The following is a 20,682-nucleotide window of genomic DNA, read 5'->3' on the forward strand; positions in this document are numbered from 1 at the left end:
GACTAACATAGTTTGTTTTATCTTACTAAACTCAAAAAGCAATATCCCTGAATTAGGGTAATGTTTCCTTTGCTATCAGTTTCCTTTTTTCATTTACTATGAAGTTGTTCTTTTTTTCATTTACTATGAAGTTGTCGAAAGTAAAAACTGTTTCATGATTAAATTTAAGGTGAATTTGTATAATCTGTTCCCAGTAGCAGTTTGATGAATTGATTCAGTAAAACTGCACTTTGAACATTTCAAGGTCAGGGAACTCTTAATGAAAAGGGAGAGTCTCAAATTTATTTTTGTTTCCCTCCGGATAACTGCATCTCCTCTTTTTTCTCTGTAGTCTAACTTGGGGTCAATAGCAATCCATGTCAAGTGAGCCAAACTGTCCATGTTTATTTTGTTCTCAGTAGCTCTTTTTCATCAGAAATCATCATAGAAGAGTTGGCAGTTGGCCTTTATTTATAAAGCTAGTACTAGGGTCCTGTTACATGTGACAATAAAGATTAGCTTGAATGTTAATATCAAATAATCTACGAAGAGTCTATCAAGCTAACTTAGACATGGGAAACAAGGTGATAATAACCACTCACCTGTGTAGTCTTCCTGTTTCTCATTATAAGTCATTGTTTTACTTTGACCTTGGATTTCTCCCTGGTAGGATTGCCCAGATTCACACCAAATCTTCCCTTTCTGCAATTAAAAGTAAATGTCAATGACCCTACCTCCTAGTGAAAAGATAGGCTATTGGCTTAGTTTGTGGATTTTGGGTCAAGATGCTGAATCCTCTGAAAATGTGGCCCTACCCACTATGGAAAGGACTAAGCCCAGATCAAGTAGTACTCACTTATGGCTATGGATCAGAATCATTTGTGGAACATTTTGATTCAGCTAATTAAAACAGAATATTTGGGGGATACATCTCAGATATCTGTGTTAAAAAATAAAGTTTTTAAGTGACTGGAATCAAGGAAACAGAAAGGAATTATTAAATTGTTTGCATAAATCAAAGTGATGATGTGGTCATTTTAAGAGTCAAGTAGAAAGTTTTTCAAAGGTCATTAATGTGGCTCAAGTAATAATAAAATCTTTCCACTGATAAGACCTAACACCTCTCTGACATCCCTTGAGTCCTTTGCATGACTCTGGTTATTGGGTTATTTCTCAGCAACTTGGAAGATACATCCATTTTCCTTCCTTTGTCTATTTCTCTTTCTGTGTCTGTTTTTCTCGGATATACTGGCTCTTAGGAATCAATATACAGCAAAGATTAAATGATTCTATAACTATTATGAATTGTTTTCTAATTATGAATTAATGTTTACTATTCTAAGTTCACATCTAGACCTGTCGCAAAGCTTTACATCTTTGTTATTATTATTATATTATCTGGCTCCTTGGAAACAAGTGGAGAAACATTTTCTAAGCATGTATTATATGTACACCACTGTGCAGTAGTTTGTGAGTAAGAAAAGCAGAAAGAGACACAGCAGCATGTACAATGTATTTAAGGTTAGCTGGTGAGAGTGAAAAGCAACTCAAATGTAAAGCAATGTAAAACAAATGCCAAGTGAGTGATAAGATAAAATCCAGGAAAAAAGAACGCTCTAACCTGAATGATGGATATGAGTCAAATAAGCAAGTAGGAAAATGAGAAGAAAAACACAGGTTAAAGCCAGAAGAAAAACACTTCGAATACCAGCATGTGGTCTTTACCTGCAGCCAGAAAATATATTTAAGTTTATTTTTAAAATGTTTTTGCATTTAAAAAATCACATGGTATTTTGTTTTCCAAAACAGTAAAATAACAGAAGAATTTAAGCTAACCTTTTTCTAAAAGTAAATCTATAAAAACAAAAAGTGTGCTTACTTTCTAAGTATGAAATGTTACAATGTTAAAGATAAAAGAAACTTTAGCAGCAAGTCTCCAATGGTTTATTGTCTGAGTATGTTATTAAATTTCATTCCCCAATGTGGCATTATGTTTCTCCATTTCCATTCTTAACTGTTACAAACTATAATGTTGAAATAGCAGAATTAGTATATACATCTAATATAATAGGAATCCAAGATAGCTATTTTCCACCACTTATAAGTTAAACTCATTCAATAATTTTATATAAAAAGATTGCTCATAATAGTCTTTTTTTCTATATTTAAAGCCCTGTATCTTGATGAACAATATTCAACAACTGCGGGTCCAGCTGGAAAAAATGTTTGAATCCATGGGAGGGAAGGAGGTGGGTATCTTTTTCTCCTACATTTGCTAAAAACCTACTTAGAGATTATTAGCAGCATATCTCTTGCTATGAAAGTGTCTTAATCAAGTTTTTACATGGTTAACTAAGAACAGGAAATGATAATAATCTCAAATGTCATTAACAACTAAAATGATTATTATCCGCAACAGAATACTTTAGAAAATACATTAGAAGTGAATGGGAGGCAGAAGGTCTTATGTGTATGCGCATGTATGTTTGTGTATGTAGTCATATATACACACATATATATTTGTATGCTAATGACTTGTAAAATTCCACAAATTGTGTTTTTCACTGTCTTGTACAATGTCAGCTTGATATCAGTGTTTGGTCTGAAATATGCTTTGTGGTGCTGTTGGTTTTTGAAATACTGGAGTTTATTTTTCACATTGAGAAAGCTCTGTCAAAAACGTGTTGTGTGATGTGTCTGTAACGTGTCATGTCTTTGTCCAACATCTTTGACTTGCAATTCCATGAGCAGAAGAAGGAAGGAGAAAGATTCTTTTATGAGGTTTGTGATAGTAAGCATCTTATCCCTTACCTGGCTGTTCCCTCCAACCCTCACTCCATACCTAAAGACCATTGCATTTTCTACTTATTCCCATTTGCTTGTTTGGAACAGGCAGACGGTGAAATACTAGCTCTGCACCTGCATCTTCCTGCCTGCCACAGTCTTTTCTTTCATAAACTGACCTAAGCATTCAGGGATTGAGGACTGGAGAAGGTGCTGAGAGGGAAGGTCATGAAGCAGGGTTTCTCCCCATGCCCTTATTCCCCTGGAAACAATCTCAAGGGCAGCTATGTCAAGAGTATGTAGATACGTACTTCTGTTTAAGATTCCTTTACATTGTTCCTTCCCGTGGGAAAGTTTCTGAGATGTGCGTAATGCTAGGATGCATTTCAAAGTAAATATCCCTTTTATTTCTAAATTTATGTGACTACAAATGTTTCTTTTAAGATTGGTTCCTTCCCATGTGATTTTGCTTTTAACCCCAAGGAGATGTTTTTACACTTCCCCAATGTCTGTTTCTTTTTCAATATTTTGAAAAATGAACTTGCTATTTAGCATTCTACAATGGTGAAGCACTAGAATATATGTGTGATGATGCAAAACTTTAAAAAAATGAACCTTTATGAGCTGTGCCTTCATTGCAATCTCAGTTTTATTTGTATAAAATAAGACCTCATTCCCTAAAGTGTGTTAATGCTTTATGTAAAGTTTGAGGGCATTGATCTTATTTTAAAATTATTCTGCTGAATTAGGTAAGCACAACCAATTAAGGAACATAATGTGAGATTTCCTTTTCAATTTTACTGATGTTTTATATTCAGACTTGAAGTCCACTTAGCATTTAGAAAAGTGATGAAGAAATTATTGATTTCATGTGGGAAATATTATCTCCTTCCTATAAATTTTAAAACCCACAAATCATTTAAGAATAAAGTTATATTTAAAATGTCATATTTCCATAAATTTATCCTTATGCTACTTATGCTATTTCATTACTATTCTGTGTTTAAACTCTAATGTGAATAACATATTGTTGAGCTGAATTTAACCAGATAAATCAGACCTGTACTTAAAGGAACCTGGATGGGCCAAGCCACTTGCTAATTAAAAATGTTATGAAGTGGCTTGTTCACCAATCAAAAATGAATTCCTTATTTCAGATAGAATTGCTGGTTTGAAATATACAGGTTTCACACTGTTCATTTTATTTCAAATACATGACTAAACCATAGAACTCCTCCTCTTATTGAAGAACATAATGAAAACAGAAATACTGAGCTTGGTACCTTCTCCCTTTAAAACTCTTGCAATGTCTACTTGCTAAACTCCTCAGACACGATTTAAGAAGAAAACATAAATAAATCAGTGACATAAAATGAATGCCTAGCTTCTAACAATGTAATCTTCTCCTTTCTTTTTCTAAATATTTTTTTCATTTCTTTCCTTCCTCTCTTTACCCTTTTCTGTGATTTTCTGTTTCTCCTGTTTTCTTTTTCTCCTCTCTATGCATAGATCTTTTCTCTTACTGTCTTCCATTTTCAGCTCAAAGTTTTAGGTAGGGCCAGTCAGCATTTGCATAGAGATTGATGAAATGTCAGGAGGAAGCAAGACTTGCATTCAAGTCTGAGTGCATCATGTGTCCTCTCAGAAAATAGAAGCTTAATTGATACAGAATTATGATAGAGATTCTGATTACTCTGTGGTCTCTAGGCAACAGAATTTCAAAATAATAAGCAGAGTTCTTCTGATATTGTTGTATAAACATGGCAGTATCTAAATGGTTTCCTTAACTTGGGGCTTTTATAAAGATGAAAAAGGATTTGATTGAAAATTATAGAATTCACCCTTTGATATGAGAAAATTACAGAATTCACCCTTTGATGTGCAACGCTTGATACAGACAGGTTCAGGGGCCTTTAAAAGTTATGCAATGTGTTCTAATTCAAATTCCCAGTTTTTTCCTTACAGTGGAACTGGTTGTAAAACCTTTCACTGGTATTATAACCAATTCCACTGTAAATAAGGGAAATAGTCCAGGCTAGACCTTATTCTTCATTTAAGAGTTTCTTTTTATTTTATCCCCCACCATCTGTGCTGATATATGTACTTCTTGCTATAAAAACTAAATAGCAAATAATTGCTTGTGCACTTGCTCAAAATGGTTTTTAATGCTATGTGTTTATTAGCTGGCTTCTAACAACAGCATTGCTTTCCTCTAATATTATACTATCTGCAAAGTGCTGGCTGCTTACAGGCATGACTGCGTGCTACTGCAGCTCCCTGCTGCTTTAACCTGATCACCATGTAGTTGAGGCAGCTGTTTTTTCTTCACAGAATCAGCCTCTTTTCCCTCTGGAAATAAAAAGAGTGTTTAAAACCCTTTTTCAGTGGAAAAATTCACTCTCTGTATGGAGTTCAAATGGAAGCATTGCTTAACACCATGATGATCTTGGGATTATGTTGTTGACAATGGTTCCAAAAACAGTCACTTAAGCAATCATTGTTAGACAGTTGCATGGACAATATCCTATGGGCCATGTCAGCACATTTACTTTCTAATGCCCTATTTAGGGAAAAAAAAGTCAAAAGAGAAAAGCAAACCACTAATTTTCTTCTCCTATAAAGTGATTTTCCAACACACTTCTCTGCATACAAATCAGGGGCATGTTTTGGCATAACATCTCTGATTCCTCTAGAGAATATATAAAAAAAAACTCACAAACCATGAAGAAAAACTAACCTTTAGGAATGGAGTACAGAGTCTGTTTTTTTAAAAAGCACCTCTGGTGATTTTTTATGTGGATAGAGTTTTGGGAATCACTATACTAAAACAAATAAAATAGCCAACCCATGTTATAGATGTACTAGAGCTACAAGTTAATTTGCACTACAATCCCCATATAATATTACCTGTCCCTTTATAACACAATAACAACAAAATGATTATCAGGGTGCCATGTAATAATTTTCATTCATTGGTGAGTGATTACGTTAGGTTACATTATGTTAATAGCTTAATTATTTCATGAATATAATTTATTATCTATCAATTGCAAATAATTACTTAGCTTGTATTCATTTTGTAACAAAAACCCATTGCTGCAGCCCATGAAAAGGACTTATCATTAATTTGTAATCTAATATATACAGGTATATGAAAAAAATCCAAAATTTAATTTCTTTTCAGGAAGTTATAAGATATGGATTTTGAAACTCTAAAGAACTTGTATTATGATCATTGATTTAGAAGGTGCATTAATCCTTCACAATATTTTATTGGTGTAGTCGTTTTAAATGCTGGACTCCGTAGTTATCCATAAGCCCACTAACTGTTGATGTTACTTCAAATTGTAGTTAGCCGTTGTTAAGACATTTAGGGAAAAAGGAGGGTTCGTTTGTTCAGCTAAATTATTTTCATCTGTTGACCACAGGCAGCTCCATTAGGTATAATGATAATGCTATTTGTATTGTTATGACTCAAAAAAGGATTGACTCTTCTGTGTCATATCATGGTGGTAAAATTTCCCATGAGAGTAACTTCACATAAGTCCAAGCAGAATAGAGCCAAGGAATCTGGACCATAACCCCATCATTTTAAAAATATGGATATTGTAATGGTCAACTAAATTATCCTTTTATTTCAGAGATGTATATCTATGTCGCTTTTAATTTTTAATGACAAATTTGATGTGTCAACTAGAAATTGCATCTGACTGCCCAAAAGTGTGTGTATGTAGCTCATTGAAATTCATTGTAATACCTATTAGCCACATGGACCAAGTCATTAGCTAAGCAACCCTAGACCAGGAAGGAAAAACATTAATCATCATCATTTTTCACTTGCCACTAGCCTCTCAACTTTATACGTGCTGAGGCAACAGGAGATGAAAGATCAGAGCTTCAAAGGAAATAATACTCCATGCCAGTAGTTCTTCTTGAACTTCAGCACGCATCAGAACTACCTGATGAGTTTATGAAAAACACACATCACTGAACTCTACCCCCAGTGTATGTGATTCAGTACGTTTGGGGCAGGGCCAGGTGATTTGCATTTCTAAGGAATCTCTGGGTGATGCTGATGCTACTGGTCTGGGGACCATGCTTTGAGAATTACTGCTATATGCTTTCCGAAAAAGAATCAGGCCAGGTGTGGTAGCTCGTTCCTGTAATCCCAGCACTTTGGGAGGCCAAAGTGGGTGGATCACCTGAGGTCAAGAGTTCGAGATCAGCCTAACATGGCAAAATCCTGTTTCTACTAAAAATACCAAAAATTAGCCAGGCATGGTGGTGGGCGCCTGTAATCCCAGCTACTCAGGAGGCTGAAGCAGGAGAATCACTTGAACCCTAGAGGCGGAGGTTGCAGTGAGCAGAGATCGCACCACGGCACTCCAGCCTGGATAACGGAGTGAGATGCTGTCTCAAAAAAAAAAAAAAAAAAAAAACGAATCAGATAATTAGAAAATAACACAGAATACCCGTTTTTCTTATTTGTACACCAGTCCTGACCAGCCTTTCTGTGTTTTGAATCTTAAGAACACCTGAGATTCAAGGTGTTTGTATGGAAATTGGAACAGCATGCAAGAGTGCAGGCAAGTATTTGTATAAAAGAATAGGATAGTCCCAAAATAAAGGTAGTCAATTTGCAATCATATACAAAATTCTTGCAGTTTTTTAAGATTCTGGCCTTTATGCTTGAATTTTATATGTAATCTTATAAAAAATGGTGTTATAGTTAACAGAGGCCAAATTTTACATTCAGGTTTCTAATCTGTCTCGCCTTTTCTTCTTAATATAGAAATATAAGTTACTAGTTAATAAATTAATAAGAATCTACTGTTCTCATATTTTCAGGAATTACAAAATATAGACTAAATTATAAAGTATATATTAGATAATAAAATAGACAATTTCAAATTGTCACATTATATCTTTCAGTTCTAAAACTGTTTTCTAAAGCAATTTGAAAAGTTCTTCTTATTTAGTTAGAATATCCATTGTTGCCTATTTACATGTAGTTTATCTGCAGGTGGGCAGAAATTGGGGTACAAAATAAAAACATTTTTTAATGCCTGGGGCCTCAAGGAGATTACAAGGTGTAAGGGACTTGGTAAAACATAATTAGACTAGAGATGCCTTTTAGCACTTACTGAAGGATATTCAGAAGCCAGCTGTTCCACGTCTTTCTCCACCTCTGTAAGCATCTCTTCCCCTTGGGGCTGACTGCTGTATGAAAAAAAGATCTGAGCACACTGAATATGATGACAGAATTTACTCCTTCACTAATTCATTCAACAAATATTTATTTGCTGAGCACTTGTTATGAGCTGTAAATTTTACTAGGAACTGGAGATACATTAATTACTAAGATACAGACCCCACCCTCAAAGAACTTAGAAGTTTTTAGGGGAATCAGAGCAATTAAAGAGATAAGGTTTGTGAGAGAAAAACAACAAGGACACTCCTAAACGTGAAGATATCCTTCAGATGAAAGTTTTAATTGTTATAACTTATCCTGCAACAATTCAGAAATAAACTCAAACCTCACCTCTTGTTGTATAAATAGAGGTAAAAAGGGAAATGTAATTTGGCTGACGTCAGTAAAAGCAACCAGTTATAGCCTCATAGCCCCAGATAATAAAGAGAATTGAATATTTGAAGTGCTGGCCTTTTATTCTGGCAACATGCACAGACTGCCTGGTTTCTTTCTCCTCCTAACCATCTCTGCAATTAGATTTAATAAATTGAACTTAATGGAAAATTAAGAGAATAATAAGGGCCAATAAAGCAAATTATATTGAAGCGATTTAATAAATATGTTTAATAATTTAGCACTACTACCACATAAAGTTTAGCTAACTGCTAAGCTTGTGAAATTAAGAAAAGGTGCTGCTGAGGAGGTTGAAAGGTTTTTTGGTTGGCGAGCCATGTCAAAATGAAATACAGACCGAGGCAGGTGATGCTTGTTAACCTCATTTCCCAGAGCATTTAAGAGAGCTCACAGGGTTACTCATATACTGCCAAGTCTCTTTTTAAACTCACCTCTCTCTGAACCTTAAGAAAACTTAAGGAGAAAGGACACATGCCCCAGCAAGGAAGGAGAGGGAGAAGGCTTCACTTTAACTGCCATCTTCTATAATAAATCTATTTCATTATCTTGTTGTGATCACCTTCAGTTGCTCATGCCTGCTTTAACAAACCATAAACCAATGCCATTACTGGTAAAATTTAACTTCTTTAACCCAGTCAATTCTCTTTTTTGCCCTACTAAGCAGAATAGTCCTCAGACACCCTGAGATAATGGCTCACAGAGAACACTCTGTCCCCAGAACTTGATGGTCAACAGGTCCTGAATTCAGTTGACTTGGTGGACTATATTCACATCGCTGAGCAGTGGTTTATAACACATGCAGGAATGTGAAGAAACAGCCAAATGGGTCAGACAGAGTAGGTCAGGGGAAAAGGGCAGAACAAAATTCTAAACATAAAGTGTCTCGTTGATTCTATTCCTAACTTATCCCTACCCAGTCCATTTTCACACTTAGCCAATAGATGCAACATATAAGCCCTAAATTCCTTTCCCATTGTTATAAAACAGGGATTCCTGTTTTTTTAATGAACATTTTCAGAAGAGAATTTCTTCAGAGGAAATAGCTTCTAAGAATGCAGCTCTTCAGTCCCCATGTGGCTCCAAAAGCATAACACATTATCTGTGCTTTGGTTTTACCCATTTGGAAACAACGAGGAAGTTGAACTATGTGATTTCAGAAATTCTTTTTTTTCCCTAAATTTCTGTCATTATAAGGACAATCCACATGTTAGCAATCCATGAAGTAGAGGAATAGTGTATGTGTTGTAGGTGAGAAGGGAAAAAATGTATAAGAGAAAAGAATGTCACATCACTCATATAAAGCCTGAAGGTGTAATTTAAAGGAAAACAATTCATAGAAACAGAAAAAGCCAAAATTCCTTATATTCACTAACTCAGAACTATATTGAGTGAATTATAAAAGGTAAGGCAATCTTTTTTTTTCCTTCAGTTGTCTAGACTGAAGAACCTCATTTAACATATCTCAAAGGCATTTTGTTGATTTGAAGCACAGTGACAGTTGGATTTACTGCATACTCTCTTTAATTAGGATGGGAGACAGCTATTGATGTTCAACTTTTTGAAACCCAGAAGTTAGAAACATGAATTTATACAACTGATACCTCTAGTATAACATTCATGCGAATCTGAATAGGATAAAGAAAATGCCATAGTCTGTCTCAAAATTGTCATGTAAGTTCTTGGAGTTTCTCCTTAAGAGGCATTTTAAAACGAAACAAAAAACAGGGTAGTATGGTTAGAGCTGGGCACATTTGTTTCCAGTAGAGAGGACCATGTATTCTTTTACTTCTGACAACAAACCACAGTATTCATGCTGACACCACAGGCTTATGAAGTGATTTAGGGCATTTCCAGGAAAGTACCCTACTTCTAGATTCACTAGGGAATTTTTGCTGAATTCTCAGTCATATATTTTAAGTTGAAGTAGACCCTATAAGATGAAAAGATTCCGGTCAAGTGGAAGATTTGAAGGAAAATGATCTTTTAAAAAGAAAAAATAAAAAAAGCAAGAGCCCAGATAAGATTGTGAGAAGTTGCTTGAAGCAATTCCCTGGTGGAAAGCCAGCTTGAAGGATGATACGCCAGTGTCATGATCATATTTGGGTTTATTACACCAGTTAGGAGGATGAAGGGGGGAAACAGGAAATAGGAACACAATGTGTAGATGATTACAGTGGGCTAGAGGAGAAAAATTCAGAATCTGGAAGTGAAGAGGAAAAGACAGGTGGATAAAACATTTCAGAGATATCACCAATCATATTTGGTATGGAAGTAAATATGGAGGGAAGAAAACAGAAGTCAAAGATGACTTTCACATTTCTGCCTTAAACAATTGTAGGCCATTAACCAAATCAGAGGAAATAAGAAGATAAATAAATTAAGAATGGTAATAAGTTGTGCTTTGATATGCTACAGCTGAAGTATGTATGAGCCATCAAAGTGGAAGTTTACTAGGGACTTGGAAATATAGACATGATTCTCAGGCATGCTGTTAAGAATGTTGATAATAGATTTGGGGCCCTTAGCATATGGGTGATAATTGAAGCCATGGGCATGAATTTAATTGCTCAAGGGGAGTACAGAGTAAAAAGAAAAGAAGATTGAAAAAGGAGAATTGAAGGACACTAATATTTCAGGGATATACAGAAGAGGAAAGTTAACAGAAGACAGACAAATCACAGGCAGTTAGAGAAGCAGGGAAGGACCTTGGGAAACAGAGCAAACAACAGTATGAATGAAGGCTAAGATAAATAAGGTCCTTGAAATTAAGAAATCATTGGTGACCATATGGAAACACGTCAGTGGCATATCTGTAACAGAAGCAAGCCACATTGCAGAGAACTAATGAATGTTTAGGAGAAAAGGATGTGGAGTCAACAAGTCTGACACTGTTGTAAGCAGTCTGAAGATCAAAAGAAGGAAGGATATTGGCTAGATGTCAATGAGAATGTAGTTCCAAATAAGTTTGGCTTCTCTTTCATTGTCTGTTGTTTATTTTAACATAAATGTTACTTGAGCATATTTATAGGATGGGGTAATAAAATTAATGGTAGAGGGAATGAAAAGGGAAAGAGATAATTGATGGAACAAAATCCGAAAGAAGGAACCAAGAGTGCCAGTTAAACAGCATTTTTCTTGGAAATAAGGCTTTTTCATGGAACTAGAGGTGAAATTTTTATTTATTAATGTTTTAATGCAAAAATATTGGAGAGTATGAAACCCACCAGAATGATTAAATTTTGGCCCCTGGTGAGATGGCCAGGAAGTTACCTTCCTTCCTGATTTGCACTTCTTTACAGAAAATAACAAACCGATAACACTGATGAGCTGAACACAGGAAAGATAGCTTTGTAGCCTGTAGGAAATGAAGGAAATGAGATAGTAATAAAGACTGTGGAGAAGAAATAAAATTCACACTAAAGATCTTTAATTTCTTCCATGCAAAGTCTATTTTTCAAGAGTTTATATTGAGCTATCTGACGAGTTTAAATGACTTTTAAATGACTTTGCAACTCATTGCTTGTAACTCTAGCAAGAGCTTGAGGGTCAGTTTAACAATTGCTGCTGTAAGAGAATATATAACATGTATTTTCTTTAGACCTCTAGGGAAATAATCTTTTCTGGAAAACAAACAAACATGTAGTGTGGGTATGGTAACCATTCTTCTGAACCAAACAAATAGCAGGGAAACACCTGACATGGTCTGGCAATGAGATAGATATTTGAAATCAGGATTAACTTGATAACTCTGGAATATATGGTTTCTAAGGAATGAAAGATTTCAAGGGCAAAATATCCTATTCATAGTTAATGCAAGGTATCAGTCCAAGGAGATGAAGATGATATAGGACTGCTTCTGTGAGGGAATTTTTATTCTTCTGTCTATCCTCACTTCCTTCCTCAACATGTGGTGAATGCCCATGCATGCAGGACACTGGGACAGATACCCAGGATAGAAAAGTATGAACAAGTTCTATGGAAGAGGTAGATTTATAAGAGAGCATTTAGAGAGAACACTGCATACACAGTTATAGTAAAGAGCATAGTCAGTGTAGAGGCTAGATCTACTAACTGCCTAGGGCTAGCTACACTTGAGCGAAAATTTGCAAAAGGAGATAAGTGAATTACCTTTTAAAGAAAAAGGAAAAGTAAGCCTTAAGGAAAATAACTTAAGATGAAGGAAAATAACTTAAAAGATGTCTTTCTGGCCAGGCGCGGTGGCTCACGCCTGTAATCCCAGCACTTTGGGAGGCCAAGGCAGGTGGATTACCTGAGGTCAGGAGTTCAAGACCAGCCTGGTCAACATGGTGAAACCCCATCTCTACTAAAAGTACAAAAAAAAAAAAAATAGCTGGACATGGTGGCAGGTGCCTGTAATCCCAGCTACTCTGGAGGGTGAGGCAGGAGAATTGCTTAAACCCAGGAGGTGGAGGTTGCAGTGAGCCAAGATCGGGCCACTGCACTCCAGCCTGGGCAACAGAGCGAGATTCTGTCTCAAAAACAAAACAAAACAACAACAACAACAAAAAAAAGTCTTGCCTACTAGCTGGCTCTCCCAGACAAGTTATATCTATTACCACAGCTCAGTGGTATAAAATACCTCAATGGTGTAAAACTCAGTTAATACCTATGTGGGATTATAGTTTATTCTGATCATCTGAACCATACTTTGGCAGCCTAGATTTTGAAATTCCCAAGCCCTTCGTAGAGTGGGGAATTAAATCTGTCTTGAAAACTTTATTTTAAATTCAGAATTTGACTCAAAATCCTTAAATTTTCATTGTGTATATTCCTCATTACATAGAAACTTTATTTTTTTAGCCAGCCAACCAATTAAGTTGTTCATACACATGCTAATTGAGTTTCTACTTTAGAATACACTGTGACTTATGAATATTCGAAATTTTTCTGTTCTTTCCCTCTTAATTTTTGCTTTTAACAATAACTCTAAATAACAATACAAAAAGATTCAAGATAATTTTGATGTTATATTACTTATATAACTAGGATAAGGTTTAAATCTTTGAAAAAAGATTAGATTGCCTTTTACCTTTACAAGGTACCCAATAATTTTAAAAATATGCTATTGATAATTCAGGCAATGAGCTCTCAGCTCCCAATCTATTATTTCTTAAAATTTTACAAAATTTGTAGGAGTAAGAAAAATGTCCTCAATTTGGACACATAGAGTAATGCAGAAGAACTCAAAAACTGGTAGTTTTGCTACCTAAAGAGATTGTTTTATTATTAGATGAGTATGATAATTATGTCCATTATGCTCATTATTGAAAAAGATCTGCAATTTGAAGAGCCATGTACATTGGCCTCAGAATTGCTTTGCCTGTTTTAATGGTATGATTCAGATCATGTAAACGTTAAATACTTAACTGAAACTAAAACTTTTCCTTTTGTGGGAGGGACTGGTTACATAGCAGAGACATTCCGTCTGCACCTGCTTAGAAACATACCTATGTATCCAGAAATTAAAATTGTCATCCAATGTTCAAATCACTGTAGTCTGGCAGTTTTAGGTTGTCAAGTAATAATTATTTGATAAGAAATATCTATTCACCAAATACCTAAGGTGGACTAAAATAATTCTATAAGAAAATAGCATAATTTTGTGCAAGTGACCTATGTAGCCATTTCTGTATGACTTTGAAGGGCTTATCTGGTGATAATCCTACCTCAATGTGAACAAATTACCTCAGTGTGTATATTAAACTAATATGGAAACCAAAACACATTTTAAATAAGAAGCAACCCCCATTTCCTGAAGGAAATGCTGCTTTCAGAGCGATTCCGTTGGAAGTGGTGGAGGTGGTAGAGGTATAGGTGGGGAACTACCACCCATGTGAGCAAGAAGTGGAGAGCCTGAAGAAAGCCACATGGGAGAACTCATCTCTCATTCCCTCTTCCCCAACATTTTTATCAAATGAAATCAAGGTAAAATTGTTATTAGCACAATAACAAGAAAATATCATTTTAAAAAAATTCAGCCTGCATGATTCCTTAGGATTGGAGTGGAAAATCCACATATGTTTTCTTGGTTAGGGGTTAGGGAGTTATACTTTGTTAGGCAAATTGTGATTAAATTCATTATCCATATTTTAAGTCTTTTTAAAATAAGTATGTACTATCTAATTGTCTTTCTGAATTACTTCCCTGCAACTGGTTATAGTTGAATAGAACTCTGGAAAGTATGAAGCTCACAGATATGTTAATTTTCTCACTCTTATAGAAGTCTCTATCTGTTATGGTAGCCTGTGTGTCTGGACAAGAGCTGTCACCATAACTGATTACTGAGACAGCAGAAAAAAGATACAAGGAGTCCAGAAAAATCACATTGCCTCTGATAGAGGGCAGAAGCTAACCAATCCTGAAAGTTACGCGGATTTGAGTTAAAACTGATATAAAGGATTGGTTTGATATAATTAATAAAGTCTCAAATGCCAAATGCAATATTTGATTTTCATTCCAATGTTTTTAGTCACATCAGTACAACTTAGAGCTACCCAGCTGCAGAGATATGTAAATAATTCTTCTTCCTAACAGTTCCTTAGTATCAGAAAGTAGTCTTGGAGGATTATAGGACTTATGTCCAATGCACACTCATAGGGATACTTCTTGGTTCTGTATCGGCTCCCAGGAGTTTAAACTGATATTAGGTCCTATATTTAGTTGGCATTCTTAGATTCTCTTACTTATACTAAGTCATGCTTTAATTTGTTTTACTCCCCAAACTTGGCTTTATCCTGTCCTCTTCTTTTCAATAGTAGATCAGCTTGGGCAAGAACTAATGATATTAATGGTAGGAAACTAAATTTCTAAAGGTAGAAAGAAAGAAAGAGTCACATTCCAATTTCAGAGAATATTTCAGATTGCTATTTACGTGAATTTCTCTCTGCTTGATACAATAGATCTATTATCCTGAACTTTCAGCTGTAAATTAGCAACCAGTAAGAAAAGTCAGGCCTATCGTCTCCAGAAAAACATGGGCGTGCTTGGATACCTTGTCTATCCTATTACTCTTAATTCCAAAGTTGGGGAAATATGAAAACACCTTTAAATAATGCACAACACAATATTCAAAAGTTAATTTTTAACAACTTTTATTCTTAATGTGCCTATTTATTTACAGGGATATTTAAGATTTAAATAAATTTTGAAGCAACACATATATTCAGCTGAAGTATAACAGGTTTTCTAAATTACAGAATTATCATGTTCTGGAGGATATTTTTGTCATGCCTTGCATCTCATTGCTATAACCAACAAAGGCTTTGTTATCTAGCTGTTACTTGTATGCATGCCCTGCATTTCAAACAATTTTTTGTATATGAGAACCCCTTGGTTTCTTTAAAGTTTCCTAAATGTTTAGATTTGATTTCAAAGACCAAGAAAAAAAAAAAAAAAAAGAAGAGAAAAAAGCTTACATGTTGTTGAAAGTTACCATATAATAATCAAAATGCTTGTAAGCAAAACAGAGGCATGCTTTCTCAAAACTCCAAAGTAATATTGTTTATGGTCTCTCTGCAGCTAGATTCTGAAGCTAGTACTATTCTAAAAGAACTTCAGGTTAAGCTCAGTGGGGTCCTGGATGAGCTCAGCGTCACTTATGGTGAAAGGTAAGTGGCCTCTGTTGTCATTATCTAAATTAGATAATTAGGTGTCAGTTCATGATATTCTTGCCTTCAATGCTGTTTCCTCTGACTGACTAAATCTACTTAACTTCAAGACCCAATCTAAATGTCATTTTCTCTGAAACATCTGTTATGACCCCACAATCTAATAGTGCTATCTCGCTATGCACTCCCTAGAACTCTGTGCATCCTTCGGTCGGATAACACCTATAACACTATCCTCAGAGTTTTGTTTTACCTGTCTATTTCCCACACTCAGGACAGAAACCATATCTCACACCTATATGCAGTTCTAGTGTTTAGAGCTGGGTGACTGGCTATTGAAAGACTAAAGACAGGGAGGGAAGAAAAGAGAAAAACTTCACATATATAAGAAGTATGAGTTGTATTCATACCATGCATATCAGTGTGGTTGCCGTCAGTATAGCTGGATCAACAACCCTATACCAAATTGTCAGGATTCTTGGTTTTAGGGCCTAGCAATCTGAATACAACTACCCCATGGGAAGGAGTTTGGAAACTATTGATATATCTATATATTTTAAATGTTTGTTAAAACTGGCTTTATCTGTGATATGAATCTAAAGAAAGATAAGTTCACCCCAGTTAAATTTCACTTCAGTTCTGTAGGAAAAAGCTATCACCTCATCAAAATGTTAAAATAGCTAGGAAAGAAAATATATTTTTTAAGAGGTTCATTAATATAGAATTTGCTTTAAATATGAGTTCAATAGCTGATGTATTATTTTAAACTATGTGTTCAATTTTCAAAAGAGACTATAAAGATTGCTCTTCAGGGCCGGGTGCGGTGGCTTATGCCTGTAATCCCAGCACTTTGGGAGGCTAAGGCAGGTGGATCACGAGGTCAGGAGATCGAGACCATCCTGGCTAATACAGTGAAACCCCGTCTCTACTAAAAATATAAAACAAACAAACAAAAAAGGAGCCAGGCGTGGTGACGGGCTCCTGTAGTCCCAGTTACTCAGGAGGCTGAGGCAGGAGAATGGTGTGAACCCTGGAGGTGGAGCTTGCAGTGAGCCGAGATCGCACCACTGCACTCCAGCCTGGGCAACAGAGACTCCGTCTAGAAAAAAAAAAAAAAAAAAAAAAGATTGCTCTCTTCAGGTAGGGACTATCTCTGGCCACCATTCATCACCTGTTGTTGTGTTTTAGAAAGATCCACTATTAATAAACATTTATCAATTAGTTATGCCATTTTTTAAATAAGAAAAACAAAAGACTCTGAAAGCATCATACTTTTCTTCTTAGATGTAGGAATAAAGCAGAGTGAAGAATAATCTCCCACTTAGCCTTCTCTTCATTATCAGAGGTGTGTCCGTAACTTCCTTAAGCAGGGTGGCCTTGTCTTCATGGAACTCACCTTCAGGGCTCAGCTGCTGAGCCAGAGCAGCCTTGCTGTGTTGAGCCAAGGGTAGTCATTCTGCCTCTGCAGTGTTGTTAGCTGATTCGATGATCCTGCCTACTTCATCGGGATGTTAGTCAGCAATTTCAAGGTTCTGTTTACCTGAAGTTGGAGAAACATAGATTGTTCCAGAGATGTAGGGTTCATTGGCTCTGACTTGGGGTGACACTGAGAGATGAAGAGGCCTTTGCTGAGCCATTTCAGGTGTGTCTCTCTTTGTTCTAGTTGCAAATTAACATGGGGTTAGCAGAAAGACTGTTGCCTTCAGTCACAGAGGCAACATTAGAGATTATTTAGCAAGGTTAGGGGGAGGAAAAAAAAGAGGTCAGGAATAGCTAGAGTTGTTCAGAACTTTATGGAAAATAAGATGACTAAACAGAGTAGAAACTAGAATATAAGTAAAGTATATTTAAATTATTTTCTGTAAAATATCTAAATCATTCTGATGATAAGTGCTTTTTGTTTTGTTTGGGGAGGTGGAATATTCAGGTTATAAAGGCTAGAATATGTTTTCTGATTCGAAAGGTATCTGGATAAACCACAGTTATGAAAGAAGGAGTAGTATCCTTAGGAGGACACTTGAAGAGCTTTATTTGTATGAAGCCAGCTATTTTAGCCTAAACAGTAAAACCTGCGGCTACCCAGAATCCATTTATTATTGATTTTTTAAATATAGGAAAGAATTTAGTACTCTGTTCAATTAGGGTTTATTAGGACTATTGGAATAAATGGGCTACATGTCATGCTTTCCTAATAAAAAATATAATTATTATATCCTTGTTGCTATGTTGCTGTGGCTTTATTCCTCACACTACCAATCAGGTCTATATTATACTGTCAGGGTAGAAAAGTCTACAGTAATCAATGTGATCATGCTGTGAAGTCACAATGCACAATTTTAGTCTGAACCTACTCTTCTTAAGGTCTAAATTGGCAGTGTAGAGTTTTAGAATTAAGTGCATAATTAATTGTAAAAACCCACTTGATTTTATGTTATTAAAACTCATAATTAAATAATTCTACTATATGCAGCTGTTAGGATGTCTTTGCTGTAAAGTCAGAGCTGAGCCAAACCACACATTTGTGGAATCCTGACATGCTCACAGGGCACCTACCTGGGAACTGAGACTAAGTGATATAACCTCAACAGTAACTTGAAGATGGTCTTAAAACTTTCAAAGGGTGTGCCACTAGGGTTTCTGCTTACACATGTTTTGCAGTTTGGTTTTTGGTTTGTTCCTTTTTTTTTTTTTTTTTCTTATTAACCAACACCTTTAGTACTAGAGGCTGGCTAGATTAAGCAAACAAAAAAATTCAGGAATATTTCATAGGCATTATTTTGTGAGTGTGTGGCTCCTTGGGTGCTCAGAAAATCTGTAATTATTTCCTGGCACTACTTTTATTCAAACCAGTTAATACAGGCTTTTTTAAAACCTTTTCTTTTTCTATTTTTCTTTTTCTAGTCTATTCTTTTTCTATTTTTTCACATAATAGGAGCATAAATAAATTTCACATAATAGGAACATAACTGTCACACCCCTTGTCCAGTCTATCCCCCCACCCCAATGCTCTAATGTGAAAATCAGTGCAAAAGAAAATCAGCGCAAAATCAGTCTATCTCCCCACCCCAATGCACTGATTCGAAAATCAGTGCAAAAGAAAGTAGTCATTTCAAAGGTGATTTTGAGTACAGCCAGCAGGATCATTGATGACCCAGTGGTAAATCAACTAGTTCAAAATATTTTCAACATGATTTGCCTTCCTTTTCTATTGCCCCAAGTATCTACTACCTTTACTTTGATTCAATACACACTCCACCACAAACAACATCCCCTTCCTCATTTTCCCCACCATCTCTTGCAACCTCTACCTGACAAAAGTGCAAAGGCAGCTTCAGTCAGATAAAAGTGAAATAATCAAGGATTTAGACTCTCTTGGATGACAGCTTGGAAGAGAATGTTCCTTTAAAGCAGATAAATATGCAGAGAGCCAAGAAATGAGACAAATTCAAAGGGGCCAGCTGAGATGCAAGGATCAAGGAACCAAATGTAAATGCCAAGCCCAGAGGGGCAAGAATGGTGTTGTCAACAGTAAAGAAATCCAAGAATTCAGGAGCCAAAAATGGGGACAGATCAAACATGATGGTAGAAGTGGAATCAGGCCTTGAATATGTACACAAAATTATGAACATGTGTATGTATAACCCTGCTGTTAAAGGCCCAGAAGCAAGAAAAACATCCAAGTTGTGATAATTTAACATTTATTAAAATTTTTCCGTATTAAGCATGGAAATATGTATATGGAAAACCAAATATGGAAAACCAAAAACTAGAGAAATGAAATACTTAACAAGAGGTCAACTAAAATATTTCCATAATGTAAATTCTAAAATAAAAGTTCTCATATTTGCTCTAAGAACAAAACACTGTGCCTGTTCTGTTCATTGATATACCTTCAGCACCTAGAACAGTGATTGGCACATAATAGTTTAGTAAATATGTGGAGAATGTATGCATGAATAAATAAGTGTGTATATTTTATTTAATAAAAGCATTATATAGTGAACATTCCTAAACTTCTATTTAAAATCTGAGGAATTTATGCACTTGGATACCTCTCAAATACTAACTGTATCATCATTGTGTGTGGAGGAGGAGAGGAGTGGGATTGACTTGACTGCAATACTAAAATGAATTCCCTCCTTCTCCTCATTACCATTTCAATCATTTGACCATTTTCCAAGCTTTCATTGATCTTCATTCTCCTAAGTAGTTTTTCTTGCCTGCCCACACATTTGTTATTATTACTCCTATTGTTGGAAACATGAAAATAGCAGACAATATAGAGGAATGGTGGTGATGCTAACAGTCTCCAAGATTTGAATATCTTACTACTTGCCATGCTTACTTAGGTAAGAACCATCAAAACTGGTGTAGGGGATATACAGAATGAAAAAAGCAATACGAAATATTGCTCTTCGTGACACTTAAATCCTTAGAGTGGGTGAGGCAATAGAGGTAGGTGGAAGGAGATGGTCCATTGATGCATTCAACACATATTTCCTTTTTAATAGCTTTATTGAGCTATAATTACCATGTAAAAATTATGTATATTTAAGGTATACAACTTTGTTTTGATATACATATCCATTATAAAATGATCGCCACATTCCAGATAATTGACGTATCTATCACCTTCATGGAGTTGCCATTTGTGTGTTTGTCTGTGTGCATGTGTGTGTGCTGAGA

The 20,682-nt window shown here is 35.5% G+C and overlaps 1 protein-coding gene and 1 long non-coding RNA gene across 5 annotated transcripts in view; one reads left to right on the forward strand and one right to left on the reverse strand.

The window, feature by feature from the left end:
• The window catches only part of LOC107968627 (uncharacterized), a 28,914-nt gene extending 24,486 nt beyond the window's left edge, over window positions 1–4,428 (reverse strand). For all 3 annotated transcript variants that reach the window (XR_008539591.2, XR_008539589.1, XR_008539590.2), the window contains exons 1-2: window positions 4,218–4,428; window positions 582–681 (exon numbers count right to left, since the gene is read on the reverse strand). This is a non-coding gene — a long non-coding RNA (uncharacterized LOC107968627). The remainder of the gene's footprint in view (window positions 1–581; window positions 682–4,217) is intronic.
• The window catches only part of UNC13C (unc-13 homolog C), a 787,554-nt gene that overhangs the window by 673,588 nt on the left and 93,284 nt on the right, over window positions 1–20,682 (forward strand). For both annotated transcript variants that reach the window (XM_054667546.2, XM_009429165.5), the window contains 2 exons: window positions 2,151–2,228; window positions 15,908–15,996. In XM_054667546.2, coding sequence (XP_054523521.1) covers window positions 2,151–2,228; window positions 15,908–15,996 — 167 coding nt within the window. The remainder of the gene's footprint in view (window positions 1–2,150; window positions 2,229–15,907; window positions 15,997–20,682) is intronic.

Source organism: Pan troglodytes, chromosome 16 (assembly GCF_028858775.2).
Source record: "Pan troglodytes isolate AG18354 chromosome 16, NHGRI_mPanTro3-v2.0_pri, whole genome shotgun sequence".
Lineage (NCBI taxonomy): Eukaryota > Metazoa > Chordata > Mammalia > Primates > Hominidae > Pan > Pan troglodytes.